The sequence below is a fragment of the Triticum urartu genome, chromosome 2A, assembly GCF_056163025.1.
Source record: "Triticum urartu cultivar PI428250 chromosome 2A, HENAU_Tu73, whole genome shotgun sequence".
Taxonomy (NCBI): Eukaryota; Viridiplantae; Streptophyta; class Magnoliopsida; order Poales; family Poaceae; genus Triticum; species Triticum urartu.
The window spans coordinates 111698362-111722596 of NC_141874.1; the positions used below are offsets into that span (position 1 = coordinate 111698362).

Consider the following 24235-nt stretch of genomic DNA (forward strand, 5'->3'; position numbering starts at 1 on the left):
GCCCCTCTACGGAAGCATCCAGTCTCTCCGTTCCACAAATTTCGCCGGAACAACGATCTACCAACTTTGCCGGAACACTGAGCGCATGTGCTCCACATGAGGTACGACGTTCTAAAACTACACAACCAAGTCATGAGTAGCCTTAAAGTAGCAAGCTGTTATGTTTCAATATTTATTTGAAAGAGCATGTGTTTTGGACTTTATACTTCACCATGACAATTAACACCATGTCAGGTTTATCATTTATACTTCTCATTCATGGCCCTTGAAATGTATCCTTGGATTGTTGAACTTTATGATTGCATGAGTGTCTCATGGCTTAATAGTCGTTCAGGCACGTGCAGTTTTTAGGAATGAAGTCAGGAGAATAGCTTCTTCTGGGGTTGAGGTTTCAACAGGTTGATTTCAACCGAGGGATGATGGTGAAGTGGCCATATCTATGGTAAGACGTGTGGAGTAAAATTAAAAGTTGATACCTTGGTCTGCTGAACTTTTACGCATCTAGAGAAATTTTGTATCATATACTAAGATGAGAAATTGTATTCTTCAATTCCTGACATTTAACAGTGAACTGAGATGTTCTAGCATGGACTACAAACTAATATCAACTATGTTTGGGTATAGTGAAAGGAACTTTGCTAAATGCAGTTGCAGGACCATGAGATGTCGGCGTTGCATCATGGACACACCAAGGTCCCAGCCAAGTCAGTGATGCTGCCCCAACTACCGTTTTCTTCAGCTTGAGGAAGCTGCGGCAGCCTGACCCATTTCTGTATATTGCCGGCCTATCCAACCTGCTGCTAGGCAACTACTACTACTACCGTTGGATAGGTGAACCCTGCAACTCTCTCCTTCATGTTCTTCCCTTGTTGTTATCCAATTGCTCTTGATAATTTAATGATTCAACCAAATTTCATTGCAAAGCATACTGGACAGGGCTTTTCTTCTTTCAATGCAGTGTTAATTTGCGTTAAGTTGGAAATCCAAATCCATATATTTATAATTCTTGTTGTTATAATTACACAAGTATTCTCTCATATTATATATTTTTCATTAACTAATGTTCATACAGAACACCATCTCAGCAACTAGACCTGATATAGTAGTAAGTTCTGACATTAGATGCAACAACATTGACATTGATAAATTGATCATGTTTTTAGTAGGACAATAAACTTGTCTAGCATTTCATTATGAATTATGAATTGTAGGCTCTCGGAATAGATGTATCCACTCCCTAAATTATTCTCGGCTTGGAACAAAAAGATTTTCCAAAGTTCGGGAAATTGATGTCAAAACAACTGTACAAGCTATTCTTGAGGACCTGATTCTGTGGGCTCACCGCCTAAAGACGGAAGTCCTAAAGGAACACGCCGGGTTGTGGCGTGACTTCCTCTCCTCACGAATTTCGTGACCCTGTGAACTCTACCCTTATTGAAATATATTTAGGTGGGGAGCCTTTCCTCCCGGTGACCATTTAAAAGAAAATCTCCGTGTGGTTTCTGAATCATACATCCTGACATGCATTGGCAATCATTATTCAACAGAATGCCTTTTTACTGAATATAGACAACTGAATGGATTAATGGCATGCTTAGTATCTTTTGGCATATGTAACGTGGGGAAGAAAATCAGTGTCTTTTGATAGGGATGGTAACCTGATTGTATGCACTTCGCAATTTTCTTTTGGCTTCCTGCTATTGCGTTTTAAGTTGTCTGCTAATACTTTTAAGGCTCTCTTACACACAATGTCAGATGCTATCTTGGGTACGACTGAGTAATCTCGGCTATACCTCAACCCAGACATTAACAAAGCAAATAACTTGATTATAAGGTAAATTCATGATTATCAATGCCTAGCTATGTTTTGATCTTGACTAACAGAAAGGTCAAAGGGTGCAATGTGCAGGTTCAGAGAGCTCCTGGCACTTTCTCCGACCAAAGAAGTCTTTCAAGCCAGATTTTTTTTTTCAAGATAACAATAAAACATGGGAGCATCCCTGTCCATGCATGGAACAGTACTCGAGATATAGAGTGCTATTGTCTTACATTTCTCAATATCCCTAGCTTTATTATCAGTATTCTGATCATCATTATATTTTGTTGGTACACAATTATAGTTTGTTTATTTTATTGATCTATTTTCTTCCTAGAATGACTGCGGATTGTTTTCACATGATGATACGCTTACTAGTTATGGCCAAATCGGTCAATTTGTGGCAGCTGTTTTCGTTTCCCACGCGAGGGCGAGGCGGGGACATCGCTGACACGGAACGTTCCCCCGCCCGGTGGGCGGCCGCTCCAGGCTGGCGCACAAGTGGGCCGCGCCGCGTCGGTCAAGCGATTGCAGAAAGAATTACTGGTTAACGCGGGCGCCATTTCCATATCAGATCGGATCCCACTCCATCGCTGGACGCGATCACGCGCGCCGAGGGACACAGAATCCGCCCCGCTCCTCAATACTCGGACTCCACGGCCAGCGTCCGTCCGTCCGTCGCAGGGAGAGAGAGAGAGACAGGGAGGGCGGGGGAGGGAGGCCAGATTCGGCGGGCGGGAGATGAGCGGGGCGGAGGAGGAGGCGGCGCATGCGGCCGGCCGGGGCGGGGGCAGCGGGGGCGGGGGCGGGGGCGGGTCGTCGGGGAGCGGCGGCGGCGAGGGCCACCCGCGCCGGCGGTTCGACGACAAGAGCCTGGTGGCGCGCACGTCGCTCATCCTCTGGCACACGCACCAGAACGACGCGGCCGCCGTGCGCAAGCTGCTCGACGAGGACGGCACGCTCGTCAGCGCCCGCGACTACGACAGCCGCACGCCGCTCCACGTCGCCGCGCTCCACGGCTGGCAGGACGTCGCCGAGTGCCTCCTCGCCAAGGGCGCCGACGTCAACGCGCTCGACCGCTGGCAGAACACGGTGAGGCGATCCTTCCTCCTCCCCCCTTCCGCCTCGTCTGGTCGCTCCGCTTGTTGGTTGGATTCGGGTCATGATGCGGTCTGGGCTTCTTCGCGTGCTGAAATCGTTCGGGTTTGGCATTTGTGTTGAGCTCATATTGGCCCGTATTCCGATTGGATTTGGTTTCTTCCGTCATGAATTGAATTTGTCCTGATGATTATTCTCGAGGAAAAACGATGAGCGTGAGCGTCTTGTTTGCACTTGAGCTTTTCATTCGTCTGATGTCGCTCGTGCCGCCATCTGCCTTTGGGTACTTGGTTGGGAGCTCCGGCTGTGCTCCACGAAATTAGGATTACCACTGCGAATTGGCGGGGCTTGTCCTATATGATTAGTTGTTCAAATGCATCTGCAACGAGTTCGCTGTTGAATGCATATTTGCTTCGGAGGTTCTAGTTCCTGCTTGGTTATGTTTATGCTGCATGGTCGTGACTGTATGCTGCTTTTCATTCCAATTTCTAGTATTGTGATATTTGTCATAATTGCTCACGATGCTAACGTTTGGTTGATTTACAGCCACTTGCTGATGCAGAGGGTGCAAAGAGGCATGCTATGACCGAACTGCTCAAGAAGCATGGCGGGTTGACATTCGTAAGTAGCCATTCACTCGGGTTCGTTTCAATAGATTGTCTTGCTTATTCATTGCAAAGCTGTAGCGATGCTTAGTTTCAAACATTAGCTCAACATTTCTAAACTTGTAACATGGCACCAGGTAATTTCACCAGCAACTGTATGGTATGTAATTAGTGGGTGCGTTCCCCATATATTGCTCTGCAGCTGTCTTTGTCATGTTTCTGAATTTGTATCCAGGGCACCTGGTCCCAAATATTGTTACCAGAAGTAGAAGTGGAGTCTTTGGATGTGTCAGTGTTGTTTGTGGAAAATGTTAGATGAGGTACAATGGATGATTCCGGTATCTTGCTGCTTTACACATGCGCATCAGTCAGAAATTGATGTTAGTAGAACAGACGTGTCATTGTTGATTAGGAGATCATAGTGGATAATACTAAGGATGTGTTTCAGAGGTTTACTTGTCTATTTTCGTTTAATGGGTAGTTCTGGTGCACCTTTCAAGCGTGACCAAATCAATTATGCTCTACATAGTTGGAATAAATGTTATGTTTGGGTAAGAGCTGTTTAATATTCATCGAGACATCATTTGATGCTTATAGTTGTCACCAGCCTTTAATCATGCTCTGAAATCTGATACGCTGGATTCCTCTGATTCATTTTTGCTGCAGGGGAAAACTGGAAGCCACTTTGAAGCAAAGTCAATTCCACCTCCCCTAACAAACAAGGCTGACTGGGAGATTAACCCACTTGAATTAGATTTCACAAAAGCAGTAATGATCGGAAAGGTCAGTATTCTCGAATTATCTCTTGGTTATGTGCAACTATTAATCTGTTATATCTCCAATGTTTATGTGATGCAAAGCAGTCTTAGTTAAGCATTGCAATTGTTATCAAGGCAAACTGAGACTGTTGTGATTTCAAGCTCGATTTAATGCTAGTTGTTAGTTAACTAATGGACCTCGCATTTCTCATGATTACAAAATGTCCATGGCTCGCATTTTGAAGTTTATCCAGTTGGGTAGCATTTGGCTTGTTATTACCGTAGTGAGCAAGGTGGAACTATGACCCATAATTTTTCCATCGGTTAACTCATTAGTTGTATATTTGGTATGTCAAATTAGATAGAGGCAATAAACTTACTGTTTAGTTCCGGTCGTTTTACATGCTGACAGAATAATGGATGTTAAACATATTTCGGCGGTAAAAAAATCATTTTAGATATTTGATTGAAAGTAAGCTCGGTGTAATACTAGGAAGATAATGGGCATATATTGTCTACATTTCCATAATAAACGTGTGCTTTGCTCCTCATTTAGTTCATTAAACCTGCTAACCACTGCAGGGTTCTTTTGGTGAAATCCTGAAAGCAAATTGGCGAGGAACACCAATTGCTGTCAAACGCATTCTTCCATCATTATCCGACGATAGACTGGTTATGTAAGTAAAGTTTATTCACATAATCACCAAGACTCCCACATTTTGGACCCAGTTGCCAGCTTTCTAGTACTCCAGCTGATTGGCTAGGACTAGCCTCTTGCATTTCTATATGGTTAACTAATGTTCTGTTCAAGGTGTGACTGGACACCTTATAACCTTTTGCCGCATGTTTTATCTCATGGAATATTTCCTTACCAGCTACTTTCCTGGTTTGCAGCCAAGATTTTAAGCATGAAGTCAACTTGCTAATTAAGCTGAGGCATCCAAATATTGTACAGTTCCTTGGAGCAGTCACAGAAACCAAGCCTTTGATGCTAGTTACTGAGTTCCTCCGAGGAGTACGCAATCTGTTTTGGAAGTCAACTACCCTGTGATGTGGACTCTATGGCACTCACTAATGTTGTACTAAATGCATTTCCAGGGTGATCTTCATCAATATCTCAAGGAGAAAGGCTCCCTCTCCCCACTTACTGCCGTTAACTTCGCATTGGACATCGCAAGGTATTCTCATCTTTATGTGCTTAGCTCTTACTACTCCCTCCGTTCCTAAATATAAGTCTTTTTAGAAATTTCAATAAGGACTACATACGGATGTGTATAGACATATTTTAGAGTGTAGATTCACTCATTTTGCTCCGTATGTAGTCCACATTAGAATCTCTAAAAAGACTTGTATTTAGGAATGGAGGAAGTGTATACTACATAATCTGGATAAATATGATTGACACTTCTGCAAGATTAACTGTATCCTTCTCTTGGAAAATTAACTACCTATGCCCTTGAATATATAGTTTTCGACAATCTTATTATGGTTCATATGTTAGATCATTTTAATCTATATAATGCATTTATAGTGAACACTGATTCTCTTATGCGCCTCTCGTTCATCTGTAAGATACTCACTAATCAGAATTGACTCTTAATTTTGCTGTCAACAAATTCATCCAAGTGATCAGTAATAGTAAACTGTTGGTACTAGTTATAGTGGCATGGTCTCTTTATATCTATTTGAACTGCAATGTGGGTTTATACTAACACCACCTCCTTGAATTATCACACACAGTATCCTTTCTTATTCTTTGGGTTATTCTTTGGAAATAAGTACTTTGCATGATAGGTTCTAGCTCTCCATATGAATAATCACTTGATCTGGTGATCTGTTTTTAATCATAGAAATAAAATGATTCATGTGTTTCTCTTGATTATCTTCTGCAGGGGCATGGCCTATCTTCATAACGAGCCTAATGTTATCATTCATCGGGACTTAAAGCCAAGGTATGATGCCTTTACCTGTTTTTGCTAATGCGAGCAACTTCATATCTGGTCTAACCTATTATGTCAATCCCCAGAAATATTCTTTTAGTTAATACTGCTGCCAACCACTTGAAAGTTGGAGATTTCGGTCTTAGCAAGATTATCAAATCTCAGCATGCCAATGATGTATACAAGATGACCGGAGAGACCGGAAGCTGTAAGTCCCCATAAGTTATTTGATTTTTCTTTCCTCTCTTATACTTATCCTCACTAGTTGGCTTGATAATTGTTCAAAAATATAGATCGGTACATGGCTCCTGAAGTTTTCAAGCACCGGAAATATGACAAGAAAGTTGATATTTTCTCCTTTGCCATGATACTTTATGAGGTAATTTTCCATCTAAACTTAGAATCCAGCAACGCGTCATATTGTATGATCATGCCTGTTCAAAATGACAGTAAATGTTACTTTCGATTGTAGATGCTGGAAGGGGATTCACCTTTTTCCAGTTATGAACCTTATGAGGCTGCTAAGTATGTATCAGACGGGCATCGCCCAACTTTCCGTTCAAAAGGACATACCGCTGAGCTGAAAGAGTAAGTGCAAGCTAAACAGTACCCTCTTAATATTCTGCTGTTGCCATGTTCATGTAAGTCTCCAGTGTTGTAACATGGTTTTCCTAATTGTAGATTGACTGAGGTATGTTGGGCTGCGGATGTCAATTTGAGACCATCTTTCCTAGAGATACTCAAGAGGCTGGAGAAGATCAAGGAAAGCTTGGCATCCCACGATCACCACTGGCATTTATTCTCACAATAACAATGCATATATCCGTTACGAGCAATTTAAACTACAGGTGTTGTTGTGAATCTGAATTGATTTACTTGGGAAATTGGTGCCGATTGTGTACAGATTAGATGGGTCAAAAAATGTCCACTGAAACGACAAAAACTCTGCTGCTTTTCTTTCTGCTAAAGCTGATATATTCTTGTTTTCCCCATATCATTATTGCTTTTAGCTAATTCTGAAAGCTTGGAGAGTTATTGAGCCCATAGTTCTACAGCATATATCAAAATAGATAACCCACCCTTTACCATTTATCAGAGGTTTACATTCCTTGAAATTGCTTCAGAAGACCGTAGAGCTCTTATTTGTAAATGTACACTCTGTAGAGAAATACCAACTTTCAACTTTTTTTAATCTGGATAACTGAAAGATGATTTTGAGATTTTGCATAAACCAATTGTCTCATCGTCACTGCCAAAGTAGCCAATTTTTTTTGCTTCAACACATGCACGGGCAAGATTGGCACCATCATGAAAATAACACAGTTTTTTTTTCTGAGGGGGGCACGGTTTTATTTGAGTAGTTTCCTCTGCAACGTTCTTTTTGTGTGATTTTCAACAGAAAAGAAAAACATTACGTTGTTTTCTGGATTTTACCTCAAAAAGTTGTTCCTGAGCGTCAGTCATTTTTAAATACCTGTTCTTTTAGGCCTCACCAGGCACCCTAGTCAACAGAAAAAAAAAACTGAAATACTCCCTCCGTCCCATAATATAAGAGCGTTTTTTACACTAGTTATGGGACAGAGGGAGTAATAAATTTCTATGCATAACTTTTCTATCATCACAAAAGAAAACATTACTTTGTAAAGATATGGCTCAAGGTCTACATGAAGTACCATGACAAGATTGTTGTGACATTGAATCAGTATTCAACGCAAAAATTGAGCTGGTGATCTTGTAAATAAAGCATGTATGAATCGATCATGTCTTTTCTTATGCTAAACCTAAGCAAAAGAAAAAGAGGTCCAAGAGACAGACCCGAATAAAGAAGAAATAGTAATCTTTGACGAATTAGGATTAAGCAGTGCAGCACCAACAAGAACACATTCAAATTCCTGAAATAGCACACAATTCTCACAGGAGTGGCCAACCATGACGGTGTACAAAATGCAACATTTATAACAAAACCAAAACTCAAACATATATTTTGAGAAGAGTGACAGAACCTGCAAAGTTGCAACATAGAAGCAACACGACCAGGCTTGAAAATTTAAAACCAATGAATTTATCAAATCAGAATAGTTGGGGCTTTTCACGGAGAAACAGGCTCAGAGTTGGCTCACCACTGTAAATATTTCATTTGAATTGTTTTAGCTGGGAGAATTTCACTAAAAATGTAACTCCGAAATGCAGAGTGTTTATCATCTCAAATCTCAAAAAGAGGAGGCGCACAAGCTTTGAAAATTTTAAACCAACTGATTTATCAAATCAAAATTCAGATTAGTTGTGGCTTTCTCACAGAGAAACACGATCCAAGAGTTGCTCACTACAGTTAACATTTCATTTCACATGTTTGAGATGAAGAAATTCATCAAAAAAGTAACTCTGAAATGTTTATCATGTCAAAACGAGGAAGCACACAAGCTGAATTCAAATTTAAATTCGGTATTGGTGGGGTCTACTCACAGGAAGACGACACCCTTCAATAATTAGCAGCACAAAATTTAAATCAAGGATTGGTGGGGTCTACTCTCAGGGAGAAGACATCCTTCAGAAATTAGCAGCATAAAATTTAAATTAAGGATTTGTGGGGCCTTCTCACAAGTAGAAGACACCCTTCAAAAATTAAGGTATGCTGCTTAGTGTGGCGTGCACACGGTATTCTTTAGTAAAAGGCGAAAGAATAGTTCGCTTTGTGCTCACCACGCAGCTGCGTGCCTTTCACTGCTCCCACTACGCCCTCTTATATAGCCGAGCTCCCTCCCCTCTCTTCCTCAGCCAGGCGAGGTGGGACTAAACGAAACGCGGCTGGCTCCGCCTCCTCCACTCCCGTCGCACATGCTTCACCAGCAAAGCCCACAGAACAACAGAAGACAATATGGGCCAACCAGGTGATCAGCCCACCCCAGAGGCAACAATAGCCCAGTACAACAGGCCCGTCGCCTCACACTTCTGCAACTCCTTTTGAGTGCGGAACACACACACAAAAAAAGAGTGCGGCACACCCATCAGAATTTGATCCGTTCCTCAAAAAAAAAAAATCGCGACACATTCCTTCCTAGGTCGTGTGAGCACCATGTAAAATCGGGTGATTCTTTATTCTGCTATTGTGAACCCGGGAAACAATTTGTATTATTTGGTCACTACAACATTACTCACGAGTCATAACAGTAGCGACGATGTGGCTCTACTCAGCTCTAGAAAAAGAAAACAATGTCACTCTACGTTACATCATATGAAACCATCAACAGAAACATTTCAGCCCTGTTCAAGAAAAAAGGGGAAACATTTTACAACTGTATTTGATCGGGCAGAAGATAGGGCACAGAAAGGCATTTCACAAGTATGATGATCAACGGTTTCTTTCTTACTGATGGTTCGACTATTCGCTTGGAAACATAGGTTAACAGCTGGCAGAAACAATATACCCTAATTCGCAACGATTTGTTTGTGATCATGGGGGAACTACAGCAGCTTCTTTCTCTCGAAAAAGGTCTTCAGATGCCACAGCTGCAGCCCTGCCACGGATAAGCAGATGCCGAGCGAGAGGAAACTCAGCCACCCCATCCTCGAGTTTGTCTGCCTGTTGATGTTCTGCATTTCCTCCTCCCTGCACGAATGACAGGTCAAAAAAACTTAAACTTGGTTTCAGAATGACGTCACTAGTTACCACGGAATAAAATTTTGCCAGCGCCAAAAAAAAAAAACTACGCGGATGAATGACAGGCCAAAAACTTGATCTGAGAGTTAGCTGCGGTAAGTATATCATCAAATAAAGTTTTACCAGTGCTAGAAACAATAGGCAGTATTGTACCTTTCACGTAGATAAAACATTTCTTCATGGATAGATTTGATGGTATCCTCTAGCTTCTTCAGCTCTAGTTCCATCATCTGCAACAAGAATAGAAATGCATGAACAGGCTGATCCTACGACGAAACAATGTAGGATAGTACTACTGCAGCCATATACTGCAGTAAATCACTGTATATTACAGCCAAATACTAATTTAATAATCTATAACATGTCTTGGAAGATCTATGTATTTTTAATAGTAATAATTGGTGATGTACAACATGTTACTGGCTGTTCTCTCAAGATGTATAGGCATGACAAACAAAATGGTGACTTAACAATGTTAATGTGTTTTGTTCATATTAAGACCATACTCACAGAACCAGATATATTTTTGGGGCTTATTTTATGACTTTATGAGCAGTGTTCAAAAGCTACTACGAACCCCTATTGTGCCTACTGTTTAAGAACCAACACTAGCTGACACAATGATACACGTTACCAGCAATGATATGTCGATGTGCAATTATTATATGGACAATGTTGCAGATAAGCTACCAAACACCCAATTTCTGAGAGATAAAAGAATCAGCGGGCACTGAGTCTCTTTTCTGCATTCCTTTTCCTTTTTATGTGAAAATATGTGCTTATGATGAAGAGTCGATGAAAAATGGCTGCATGTCAAAATTAAAGATTGTCCAAAACATAAAGCCTTTGTTCAGTGAGAATCTGACTCTAAATCATACCTTACATTGTGCGCAAATGATGTTCACAATCCAAGTACAATAACATACAAAACCAAGTAAAAAAAAGCCTAACAGAACATTAAAAAGTCAATGTTGTAACCTAATTCATATACATACTCTTGTACAAGTATCAAAGTGAGCAAATCAGAACACAATAGTTAGCTTAATTTAACTAACCACAGCACTATTCAGCATCTTCTCCAGACACACTAATATGCAATAAAGGATTGGCTTGCAAGAACTGTCTCATATGCTTAAACTCCTTGAATCAAAAATTGAAACAACACAGATGCATACTCGAATCAACTCAGGCCTAGAAGGGACCAACATACCACCTCACAGGCGGATCGCTCAACATAAAGTAGAAAAGCCAGAAGTGAATTGATTGCAGGTGTGCTCAAAATGACTAGTGTCTACACATACCACAGAAAATTGCATCGCAACCCACTCAAGCAAACAAGCAAACTAAGAAACTCAACCTAAAAGTATATAAATGACAAAAATTACAAGAGATAACGGTTTCCACACCGAGATAATAACAGACGCTGCAAGCCTACCCTGTTCTCTTTAAATTTCAGCATACCCTAGAACTGAATAACTCAATCAAAGTTACAAAATCTACCAGTCCTAGAGACATACACACATAAATTGCTCTCGAACAGACAAACTTGCAAACAATTCTGTCAATGACATGACCCCCGAACAACCCATCATAATAACCCAACAACGCGCGCAAACTCACAATTTATTTCACATCCAAGCACCCACGTGGGTGACAGGCAGAGTCTATAATTCCCTGCTGCTAGGCGCAAGTTGCAAATTCAATAGAATGAATCACTAGCCAAAACTATATTATCTACAGGGCAATTCAGCCATATGAAACAACACATTAGTTGAAATTTGAGCACAAACTGAAGTAAGCAGCCCAAGGGCGAATCGAAACACTCACATCGACCTTGCCCTTCTTGGCGACGTTGGACCAGTCCTTGGCCGTGACGCCGCTCTTCCAGTCGAACTCGAAGGTGACGGTGACGGGCGGCTTGTGGTCAGGCGCCCAGAAGCAGGCCAGGTAATCCCCGGCCTCCACCGCCGTGAAGGCGAAGTGCCCCGACTGCACGTTCTCGGAGTAGTGCATGCTGTTCCCGTACGGCGACGTCACCTGCGTCGACCCAATCGCACAAATCAGCGAAATCAACAGATCGCCGCGGTTTGCCCCAAACCCAATCGCGGGCCGCACGACGACGATCGATTAAGTACTTACCCTGAGGGAGACGCGGTGCGACTCGGGGAGCTGGGCGTCGGGGTAGCTGGGGTCGGGGGCGACGACGCTGTACTTGCCGACGGCCATGGAGTCGACCTTGATCTCGTCGGAGATGCACTTGGTGTGGCCGGACTCGAGGTCGAACCGGAGGGCGCGCGCCGACGGGGAGGCCGCGAAGAGGACGGCGGCCAGGAGGAGGAGCGTCGAGGGGGCCAGCCATCTGGGGGCGGGGGATCCGGGGCGCCGCGCGGCCATGGCCGGAGATCGGAGCGGGAGTCGAAGCGCGAGGCAAGGTCCGCGGACGAAGTCACGAGGTGGTGTTGGGCGTTTGGCTGACTGGGATGGGGATGGGGGGGGAGGGGAGAGGCTTGTTGAGGTTTGTGACGTCCAAGTGACTAAAAGTTGTACTCGCCCTATCAATCTTTTATTAGCTGATATTTAGTGATCAATTTCCCTAAAAAAACTGAGAATAATTTTCATAGTACTCGAACTATGAGATCGCTTCGTGCATTAACATTGTTGAACGTTGAGACAGCAGGAGATTATAAGAGTATAAGTTAGTTGATTGATTGCCGATTTGATCTTCTCAAGGGAAGGTGCAGGTTTTTAAGTTGGTATCTGAACTTTTAAACCACAATCTTGGGATTCTGCAAAACTTGAACAAATTTTTCTATTGGCAGATGTGTGCGAAATTCGAAGGATTGTCTCGCCATGGGCAGGTGATGATTTCATTGCATGTCCGCTAGAAAAAAAGAAGGATAATTTTATGTTAAGAGTGTCTATCACTTTGTTTTAATGAGCTCCTGAGTGGCTCAGTCGTTTAGTTCTCGGCCATATGAGAGATGTGAGTAATCACGGATGAAAGACCATCTAGTCAAGTCCTGCACCCTCTAAGGTTCTTACCTTCGTTCGGCAATTAGCGATAGGTTCCCTTGCAACATGATGCAACAAAGATAAGAGAAATTTGGAGGCAACGCCTACTTGCCTAGTTTGTGGAGTTGAACATGAGGACACGGTTCATGTTTTTTGTACTAAGCGTTTGTGGTGAGCCATGGCCTCTGAACGGGAATTGTTGGATGTTATAAAGATACAACTTGTAGGGGATGAGTGGTTCATCTAGCTAGTGTGCGAGCTTGACGAATCTATGCAAATTCGTTGCTGCTTCTATGAAGGATTTGGCATGTGATAAACTAATTGGTACATGAGAAGACTATCCTTCTAGTGACTGTATCTACCAGATTCCTTTCTAGTTATCTTGCATCTTTGCAATCCTTGGAGGCATGTTCATCATGTTGAGGTAAAACGGTAGCACACAATTGCTTCCCGCTCATGAGACCCACATGCAATAACACTATTGTCGATGTTTTCTCGCCATGGATTCCTTCGCTTTCCTAGTCACGTGAAACTGGATACCGATGGTTCCGTTCTTGACGGGAGAGCCAGCGCAGGGATGATACCCCAGGACCATGAGGGCTCCATCATATTCAGTTCATGTCGACAACTACACACATGCAATGACGTTCTTGAGGCTGAAATTTTGGCAATCATTTAAGGACTCTCTCGCACTACAATGGGGCAACCTTCCTGTTGAAGTTAAATCCGACTATTTGGAAGGGATGTCAATGATCAAGAGCATGGAGAGCAACAAATTAGAATTAGAATATTCCTTTTTTTGGTTTGTGAGATCAACGATAGTGTGGGAGAACATACTTTTTGTATTAATCAAATTCATCATAGGGGTAATTGTGCTAATCATTTCATGGTTACCTTCGGTAGGTTGCAAGGGCGGACGGCTGTTTGGCTTGGCTCCGGACCAGAGAAAGTCTTGAACATTGTAAGACGAGATTGTAATGCATAAACCTTGAGTAGTATAAGAATTATTTCACTAGAAAAGTTAAAGATGTGTATATGAGAACTTATGCTGAAGTCTGTGTACACCGATAAATTGACACATCGACATTTTTTAATTAGTTTGAGCACTTATGTCATGAGTGGCTATGAAGTGAGTGTCTCAACTAGCGGCTTGAAGCCATCAAAGATTAGATCACATCAAGACTTCATTGACATAGTTGCTCAAACAGTGGTTCGGATAGAAGACAAGGCCACCTCAAAGCCATTGTGACGCCCCCGATTTAATCGTACACTAATCATACACGCAAACGTGTACGATCAAGATCAGGGACTCACGGAAAGATATCACAACACAACTCTACAAATAAAATAAGTCATACAAGCATCATATTACAAGCCAGGGGCCTCGAGGGCTCGAATACAAGAGCTCGATCATAGACGAGTCAGCGGAAGCAACAATATCTGAGTACAGACATAAGTTAAACAAGTTTGCCTTAAGAAGGCTAGCACAAACTGGGATACAGATCGAAAGAGGCGCAGGCCTCCTGCCTGGAATCCTCCTAACTACTCCTGGTCGTCGTCAGCGGGCATCACGTAGTAGTAGGCACCTCCGGTGTAGTAGGGGTCGTCGTCGACGGTGGCGTCTGGCTCCTGGGCTCCAACATCTGGTTGCGACAACCAGAATGAAAGGGAAAAGGGGGAGAAAGCAACCGTGAGTACTCATCCAAAGTACTCGCAAGCAAGGAGCTACACTACATATGCATGGGTATCAAATGGAGTAAGGGTATCATATGTGGACTGAACTGCAGAAAGCCGGAATAAGAGGGGGATAGCTAGTCCTTTCGAAGACTACGCTTCTGGCAGCCTCCGCCTTGCAGTATGTAGAAGAGATTAGACTGAAGTCCTCCAAGTAGCACCGCATAGCATGATCCTAACCGATGATCCTCCCCTCATCGCCCTGTGAGAGAGCGAACACCGGTTATATCTGGCACTTGGAAGGGTGTGTTTTATTAAGTATCCAGTTCTAGTTGTCATAAGGTCAAGGTACAACTCCAAGTCGTCCTGTTACCGAAGATCACGGCTATTCGAATAGATTAACTTCCCTGCAGGGGTGCACCACATACCCCAACACGCTCGATCCCATTTGGCCGGACACACTTTCCTGGGTCATGCCCGGCCTCGGAAGATCAACACGTCGCAGCCCCACCTAGGCACAACAGAGAGGTCAGCACGCCGGTCTAAACCTAAGCGCACAGGGGTCTGGGCCCATCGCCCTTAGCACACCTGCACGTTGCGTGGGCGGCCGGAAGCAGACCTAGCCTAGTGGCGTTCCAGTCCAATCCAGCGCGCGCCGCTCCGTCGCTGACGTCAAGAAGGCTTCGGCTGATACCACGACGCCGGGATACCCATAACTACTCCCGCGTAGATGGTTAGTGCGTATAGACCAAATGGCCAAACTCAGATCAAATACCCAGATCTCGTTAAGCGTGTTAAGTATCCGCGAACGCCGACCAGGGCCAGGCCCACCTCTCTCCTAGGTGGTCGGAACCTGCCCTGTCGCTCCGCCTCAAAGATCCACACAGAGGGCCGTTGGGACAAAGGTCCTTTCAGCCCCAATCCGTGAATCACTCGCGGGTGCTCCATAAGCCGACCCGTCTTTAGTCACCACATGTATCCTGTAGAAAGTATGTAGTAATATACCCGTGATCACCTCCCGAGTGATCACGGCCCAGTAGTATAGCATGGCAGACGGACAAGAGTGTAGGGCCACTGATGGAACACTAGCATTCTATACTAAGCAGTAGGATAGCAGGTAATGGTAACAACAGTAGTAACAAGGACAGGCTATGCATCAGGATAGGAATAACGGAAAGCAGGAACATGCTACACTATTCTAATGCAAGCAGTAAAGAGGAGAGTAGGCGATATCTGGTGATCAAGGGGGGGGCTTGCCTGGTTGCTCTGGCAAGAGAGAGGGATCGTCAACTCCGTAGTCGTACTGGGTAGCAGCGGCGTCGGTCCCGGTGTCTAGCGAGAGAAGAGGGGGGAGAAACAATAAATATTTAAGCAAACAGATGCATAGCGATGCATGACATGACAAGTATCAGTGCTAGGGGTGCCCTATCGCGATATGAGGTGATACCGGTGAAGGGGGGAAAACATCCAGGAAAGTATCCCCGGTGTTTCGCGTTTTCGGACAGATGAAACAGAGGGGGAAAGCTGCGTGTTCGCTATGCTAGGGATGCGTGGCGGATAAACGGGCCGCGTATTCAAATTCGTCTCGTCGTTCTGAGCAACTTTCATGTTGAAAATATTTTAATCCGAGTTACGGATTAAAAGATATGATTTTCTAAAGATTTTATTAATTTCTGAAATTTAATTAATTATTTAATTAGTTCGAAAATGATTTAATGACATCAGCATGATGTCATGCTGACATCAGCAGTCAACAGGGTTGACTTAGTCAACCTGACATGTGGGTCCAGGGGGGGACCCACCTGTCATCCTCTAATTAGGTTAATTAGGGTTTAGGTTAATCTAATTACAGTTTAATTAAACTTAACTAGTTAATTAAATCAATTAAACCGGATTAATTAACTTAATTAATTTCTTAATTAATTAATTAATTAATAATTAATTTTATTAAATCATTTTTTTATTTCTATTAATTATATTTATTTTATTTTTATTTTAATTCCTCTTTTTCTTTTTCTTTTTTATAAAACGTTCTGGGGCCATGGGGCCCCGTGTCAGTGGCCCAGGGGGCCTATCGGGCGCGGGTCCTCGCGGGCAGTGGGCGCCCGGGCGTGCACCCGTGGCCACCCAGTGGGGCGTCGGCCACGGCGACGGATCGGAGCGGGGCGGCGCAGGCTGGAGGTGGGGGCGCGGCCGGGCCGGTGCGGGTGCGGCGGTGGCTGGGACCAGGGGGGAAGGGCGCGGCGGCCGCGGCAGGGGAGCCGCACGGGGAAGCGGGGAGGGGCCGGGGGCGGGACGGCCCGGCGCGGGCGACGGTGGCGCCGGAGCGCGTCGAGCGGCGACGCTTCGGGTGGAGGACGCGGGCAGGTATGGGGCGCGGCCAGCGCGCGCAGCCGTGGCGGGGGTGCGCTCGGGCGCGGCAGCAGCGAGCAGAGGGCTAGCGGCGCGCAGGGGGGGGCGTGGTGGTGAGCGCGTCAGGGGCGCGACAGTGGTGGCGTCCTACGGCGACGAGAGCGGAGGAGAAGGGGGAAATGGAGGAGGGGCTCACAGGGAGCCGTAGGGAACGGGCAGCGGGCTCGGCGAGGCTCTTAGGGGTCCGGCGACGGCGGGGCGATGCCGGGTGGCGTCGAGGCAGCGGGGATCCGCGACGGGGTCCGGGGGCGGGGGCGTGGTCGCCGTCGAGGGGGAGCGGGCTCGTCCCCTCGATCCGGTCTGGATCGGGGAGGAGGGGGGGAGAGCGACTGGGGGAGGGGCGAGTGGGGGGGATCGTGGGGGTTTGGGTTTGGGTCGCGGGGGATAAGGGGAAAGGGGGGTGGCCGGCTGGGCCTTTGCCCAGTTGGGCCGGTTGGTGGCCTGGCCGGCTGGGCCGTCTGGCCCAGTGGGGGGGGGGGGTCCTTTTATTTTTTTATTTGTTTGTTCTCTGTTTTTGTATTTTATTTTCTTTATTTATTTTCTTTTCTGTTTTAATTCATTTTAAGTATTTAGGTCTTTTATAAAGGCATGGATCCCACACCATAAATTCCTAGGCATTTATTTGCACACCCCGAACATTTTTGTTTTAAATTTTGAAAAGTTTTTATCCTTTGGTTGTTTTTGAATTTGAATTTGAATCAGTTTCAAACTAGCACGGGATTAGGAATAGTAAATCGAGGTGACGTGGCATCATTAGCAGAGGTTCACTGTAGCTTAATTACCCGGGCGTTACAAAACTCCTCCACTACAAGAAATCTCGTCCCGAGATTTAGGAGGTAGAAGGAAACAACGCGGGGTATTCATCACGCAGGCGATCCTCGCGTTCCCAAGTGGCTTCGTCTTCGGAGTGATTCGACCACTGGACTTTGAGGAATTTGATCGCCTTCTGACGTGTGCGGCGTTCAGCTTGGTCAAGAATGCGGACCGGATGCTCTTTATAAGAGAGGTCCTGTTGCAATTCGAGCACTTCATGATCCACCGCTCGGATTGGATCCTTGAAGCAACGGCGGAGTTGTGACACGTGGAACACATCGTGAACCTGAGAAAGGTTCGGCGGAAGCTCCAGTTGATATGCCACCTTTCCACGCCTTTCGAGAATAGTGAAGGGGCCGATATAGCGAGGAGCTAGCTTGCCCTTGATCCCGAAGCGGTGAGCACCCTTCGTTGGTGTAACTCGAAGATAAGCCTTTTCGCCAGGTTGATAGACCATGTCTTGGTGATGACGGTCATACTGACTTTTCTGACGTGACTGAGCAGTCTTGAGATTCTCGCGAATAATGCGAACTTGTTCTTCGGCCTGTTGGATAATATCCGGACCGAAGAGTGGACGTTCCCCAGTTTCTGACCAGTTCAGAGGGGTTCGACACTTTCGTCCATATAGCACTTCGAAGGGGGACATCTTCAGACTAGCTTGATAGCTATTATTATAAGAGAACTCGGCATATGGAAGAGATTCCTCCCATTTCTTGCCGAATGATATTACACAAGCTCGAAGCATGTCTTCGAGAACTTGGTTGACACGTTCAACCTGCCCTTGTGACTGCGGATGAAACGCAGTACTGAAAGATAAGTGAGTCCCCATAGCTTCTTGGAAACTTGCCCAGAATCTTGAAGTGAATAAGCTGCCACGGTCTGAACTGATAACCAGTGGAATTCCGTGAAGTGAAACAATTCTGGCCATGTAGAGAGTAGCAAGCTGACTAGCAGTGATTGTCTCTTTGACCGCCAGAAAATGGGCAACTTTGGAAATTCGGTCAATGACGACAAGAATAGCATCATTACCTTTCTGCGATTTGGGAAATCCAGTGACGAAGTCCATTTCAACATGGTCCCATTTCCATTCAGGAATAGAGATAGGTTGCAGAGTTCCGGCAGGCCTTTGATGCTCTGCTTTGATTCGGCGACAAACGTCACACTCAGCAACATAACGAGCAATGTCCTGCTTCATATTAGACCACCAGAATCTTTGACGAATATCCTGGTACATCTTTGTACTACCAGGATGGATGGACAGAGGCGTATCATGGGCTTCTTGCATAATCCTTTTAGTCTTATCCAGGTTTTTCTTCGAACATGGGACCACTAGGCGGCCTTTGAAATACAAGGCGCCATCGTCGGCGATAGAGAAGAATGAGGGCTTTCCTTCTGCTAGATGGCGTTTAATCTTATGGACTTCAGAGTCGTAACCTTGTATAGTCTTTATACCAGCTACGAGATCTGGTACGACAGCCAGGGTATTTAGAGAACCCTTAGTAACAACAAGAAGATTCATCTTGCGAAACTCCGGGGGAGGGGGAGCGAGTGCTCCAGGAGGAACAATATGGAGGTTCAGCTTTCTAAATTCTTCGACAAGCGAGGGCTGAACTTTATGAACCTGGAGGTGGTTGCAGTAAGACTTGCGGCTCAAGGCATCGGCCATTACATTAGCCTTGCCGGGGGTATAAGATATACCCACGTCAAAGTCTGCAACAGTCTCCATCCATCTTTGCTGACGTAGGTTCAAATCTGGCTGAGTAAACAGATACTTCAGACTTTGATGGTCGGTGAAGATCTCGCAACGATTACCGAGAAGGTAATGTCGCCACTGCTTCAGTGCATGAATGACAGCAGCAAGCTCGAGGTCGTGAACCGGGTAGTTTTCTTCGTGAGGGCGCAATTGACGAGAGGCATAAGCAATCACTTTGCGCTCCTGCATTAGGACACAGCCTAATCCTTGGCGGGAAGCGTCGCAGTAAATGACGAAGTCCTTCTTAGTATCAGGTGGTGCAAGCACGGGGGCAGAAGTCAACTTGTCTTTGAGCGCCTGGAAACTTTCCTGACACTTGTCTGTCCAGTCGAACTTGACACCCTTATGCAACAGATTAGTCAGGGGCCTGGCAATCTTGGAGAAGTTCTCGACGAATCGACGGCAATAGCTGGCGAGACCGAGAAAACTTCGGACTTGCTTGACGTTCTTCGGAGGAGTCCAATCGAGAATAGTCTGAACTCGTTCAGGGTTGACGGCAATACCATCCTTGGAGATGACATGCCCAAGATAGGCTACTTCGGGGAGCCAGAATTCACACTTGGAATACTTAGCATACAGCTGATGCTCCCGAAGCTTTTCCAGCACAAGACGAAGATGTTCAGCATGTTCCTCCTTGTTCTTGGAAAATACGAGGATATCGTCCAAATAAACCACGACGAACTTGTCGAGGTAATCCATGAATATATAATTCATCAGACGAGAGAAGGTGGCGGGAGCATTCGTTAAGCCGAATGACATGACGGTGTACTCGTATGACCCATACCGAGTCACGAAGGCGGTTTTTGGGATGTCCTCCTCACGAACACGGATCTGGTGGTAAACCAATCTTAAGTCAAGTTTGGAGAACACTGATGAACCAGCTAGTTGATCGTAAAGATCATTGATCCGAGGAAGAGGGTATTTATTCTGGATGGTAGCTTGGTTTATAGGACGGTAGTCTTGGACTAATCGGTTTGTCCCATCCTTCTTCTTAACAAAGAGAGAAGGTGCTCCCCAAGGAGAGCAACTTGGGCGAATGAAACCTTTGACAAGAGATTTGTCGATTTCCTCCTTAAGCTCAAGGAGTTCATGCGGCGGCATCTTGTAGGGTCGTTTAGCTATAGGGGTAGTGCCAGGTTTCAAGTCGATGATGAATTCGGCAGCTCTAGCAGGGGGAATCCCTGGAAGTTCTTCTGGGAAGACATCTTGGAATTCACAAACGACGGGAATGTTTTCAATGCCCTCGAGTGGTGCAGCGTTCAACGCATTCAAGGCATAAAGTCGTGCCTCGGCGTTCTGAACTAGATGAGCTTGGTAAGCTATTATTTCATCAGAAGGGTGTAGCAGATGGATGACCTTAGTGGCGCAAACTATAGAAGCAGTATGCGCTTTTAACCAATTCATTCCCAGAACGAGATCAATGCTACAGGACTTCAGTACGATGGGAGAGACAAGGAATTCCAGTCCTTCGATTTCTACAGGGACGTCGTTGCAAATCATGGAGGTTCGACATTGGCCCGCAGGGGTGTGTACTAATAGTGAAGCATCCATGTTCTCACATTTAATGTCGTGCAAGCATGCAAAACCTTCTGACATGAATGAATGCGATGCACCTGTATCAAATAAAACGGATGCTGGTACTGAATTTATGAGGAGGGTACCCATCACATTAGCAGGCTGGTCTTGAGCTTCGCTCAGATCAACGTGGTTGGCATGAACACGACCATAAGACTTGGCATTGTTGCTGCGGGGCTGGTTGCTTACACGGCCAGTTGCTGGAAGGGCCAGTTGATTCTGGTTCTGGTTGCATTCCCTAGCACGATGCCCTGGTTGTCCACACCTGAAGCACAATCCATTATTGGGAGTGGGAATAGGAGCTTGTGGTGGTGGAGCTGGGAGTCTTGTCTGCCTAGTTGGAGGAGCAGGCAGACGAGGTGCAGCATAGGACTGCCTTGGGGCAGGTGCATCCGGCTGGTACATGCTGTTGGGGATCCATATTTTGCGCTTCTGCGAGGACGGGCCCGAAGATGAGCCCGTGTCACGGCTGCGCTTGTGAGAGCTCTGGTATTCCTGCAGACCAGTTTCGACATTGATGGCTTTGTTCACCAGAGTGGCGAAATCAGCAAAGTCATGCACTAGAAGTGCGAGCTTGATGTCAGCTTGAAGGCCATCCCGGAACTTCTCCTGTCTGCGTGCATCAGTTGCAATGTCCTCTTCAGCATAGCGGGACAAGTCCAGAAACTCCCGCCGATAAGCTTCCACAGTTCTGTTGCCTTGGGTGAGGTTGCGGAACTCACGCTTCTTCCGGTCCATAACTCCCTGAGGAATGAAGCGAGCACGGAAGGCAGCTTGGAAGTCTGGCCAGGTGATGATTGTTCCAGCTGGCAGAGTACGCCTGTGGCTGTCCCACCATTGAGCTGCGGGTCCCTTCAGGAAGAAGGAAGCAAAGGTGACATAGCTGGCAGGGGCTACATCAGCAGACTCCATCTCATAGGTGATGTCACGGAGCCAGTCATCAGCATCCAGAGGCTGAGTTGAGCTGCGGTACACAGTTGGGTTCAGGCGCATGAAATCCTGCAGAGTCACTGGGGTTGGCTGCTGGTTCATATTGGGGCGAGGAAACTGAGCCATCATATTCTCCATGAACTGGCGATTCATCTCAAGCTGTTGGATCATACCAGCCATGTACTCAGGCGGTGGTGGGGCGTTGCCACCACGACCACGACCACCTGGTCTAACCATCCTGCTAATATATAACAGGGGTAGTTCAGTATTGAGAAATGTGCAAAGACGAGAATCATTCATGATGAAACATGCACAACGAAAGCAGCACGATAGATACTACATAGTAGTCGGCATATCTTACAAAAGAGATCAGCACAGAGTTTGTTACACGGGGTTCGGTACATAGGCTAAGACATCATAGGCGGCACACAGGCTCGCGGCGAATGCAGCTAACATTAACAAGCAAGTCTACGTCAGTCCCATGCGGTACTGCGGAGGTAGGTGTAGCCCGACAGCTGGTAGTGACGCGAAGGGAAGACCTCCACGCGAGTAGCCTGGGGCCCACGGATACTCTGGTGCGGAACCCGATGTGCAGGTGGCAGGAGAGGACCCAATGCAGGAGAGTAGCCTCCCACATCTGGCCAGCCGACGCCCTGGGGCATCACGGTCCGGGCAGGGTAGATCGCAGAACGCGACAGGTCACCAGAGTGGACAGAGGGGTGTAACAGCGTCAGAGCACGATACAGGTGCTGACGGGTGGTGTACAACTCGTGGCGAAGAGCTCGGTTAGCTCTATCCAGCCCATCAGCATGCAGAACCAGGTTCTGATGGTAGAAGGGCTCTCGGGTGACAGTGGAGTAGGCAGCAGTGTAGTATCCCTCCGCACCAACATCGGATGCGATAGCAATATGCCTGAAGGGGGAGGTGTCCAACTCCTGATACTCGCCACGGAGACGTGTCAGAGCAGCATAAGCAGCATCGTGGACCGCCATATCGATAGTCACTCCAACACCATGAGCAGTGTGCAGCACGGTAGTGGAGTCATACTCTCGAGAGTAGAGGTGGACGATGGCACGGTACTGCTCCTGGTTGAAGTCCTGGTACTCCTCATAGACGGTGTATTCAGGGTGCCAGCGATAACCCAGATAGGTCATCATCTCAACCAACACAGCAGGTGATCCTGAGGCACCAATGGCCGTCGTGTGACGCACGACCTGCCTCGTGGGTTCCATCTGAAAACAAAGATGTTTTCACAGGAGTCAAATGACAATGTGGATAATATTCAAATACTACTCTAAAGAATAACTAGGGCTTATCCAACTTTGGGGTGAATGTCATAACGGGATCCTAGTGTCAGAGTTAGTAAATTCATTTAACCCGAGTAGAAGAGAGTTCAGAGTCCCAGAGTAAAGGTCGAGGAGTAAAAGATCCTAGTACCACCCGATGGCGACGTGGGCCCGTAAGGCACACAGCCAAGTTAGTAAAAGTTTTTGCAATGTCTAGAATCGACTTCGGCCAAGGAGTGTGGAAGGGGGGTTCCTACAGGCAGTCGGCTCTGATACCAACTTGTGACGCCCCCGATTTAATCGTACACTAATCATACACGCAAACGTGTACGATCAAGATCAGGGACTCACGGGAAGATATCACAACACAACTCTACAAATAAAATAAGTCATACAAGCATCATATTACAAGCCAGGGGCCTCGAGGGCTCGAATACAAGAGCTCGATCATAGACGAGTCAGCGGAAGCAACAATATCTGAGTACAGACATAATTTAAACAAGTTTGCCTTAAGAAGGCTAGCACAAACTGGGATACAGATCGAAAGAGGCGCAGGCCTCCTGCCTGGAATCCTCCTAACTACTCCTGGTCGTCGTCAGCGGGCATCACGTAGTAGTAGGCACCTCCGGTGTAGTAGGGGTCGTCGTCGACGGTGGCGTCTGGCTCCTGGGCTCCAACATCTGGTTGCGACAACCAGAATGAAAGGGAAAAGGGGGAGAAAGCAACCGTGAGTACTCATCCAAAGTACTCGCAAGCAAGGAGCTACACTACATATGCATGGGTATCAAATGGAGTAAGGGTATCATATGTGGACTGAACTGCAGAAAGCCGGAATAAGAGGGGGATAGCTAGTCCTTTCGAAGACTACGCTTCTGGCAGCCTCCGCCTTGCAGTATGTGGAAGAG

The 24235-nt window shown here is 46.0% G+C and overlaps 2 protein-coding genes and 1 non-coding gene across 3 annotated transcripts; 1 reads left to right on the forward strand and 2 right to left on the reverse strand.

The window, feature by feature from the left end:
* The first annotated feature begins 2542 nt into the window (after positions 1-2542).
* Positions 2543-7209, forward strand: VIK (VH1-interacting kinase). Its single transcript, XM_048699217.2, has 11 exons — positions 2543-2908; positions 3461-3535; positions 4186-4302; positions 4860-4954; positions 5172-5292; positions 5376-5455; positions 6170-6229; positions 6304-6425; positions 6511-6596; positions 6690-6805; positions 6899-7209. Exons 1-11 carry the CDS (start codon positions 2558-2560, stop codon positions 7026-7028), a joined length of 1353 nt encoding a protein of 450 aa, XP_048555174.1. The 5' UTR covers positions 2543-2557; the 3' UTR covers positions 7029-7209.
* Positions 7210-8806: 1597 nt separating this feature from the next.
* Positions 8807-8926, reverse strand: LOC125541999 (U5 spliceosomal RNA). The gene has a single exon (XR_007297785.1). It is a non-coding gene; the product is annotated as a U5 spliceosomal RNA (small nuclear RNA).
* A 524-nt stretch (positions 8927-9450) lies between these two features.
* On the reverse strand, positions 9451-12377 carry LOC125536091 (transmembrane emp24 domain-containing protein p24delta9-like). The gene is made up of 4 exons (XM_048699216.2): positions 12015-12377; positions 11703-11912; positions 10029-10105; positions 9451-9824 (listed from the first exon to the last, which is right to left on the reverse strand). Exons 1-4 carry the CDS (start codon positions 12267-12269, stop codon positions 9680-9682), a joined length of 687 nt encoding a protein of 228 aa, XP_048555173.1. The 5' UTR covers positions 12270-12377; the 3' UTR covers positions 9451-9679.
* Positions 12378-24235: the final 11858 nt, after the last annotated feature.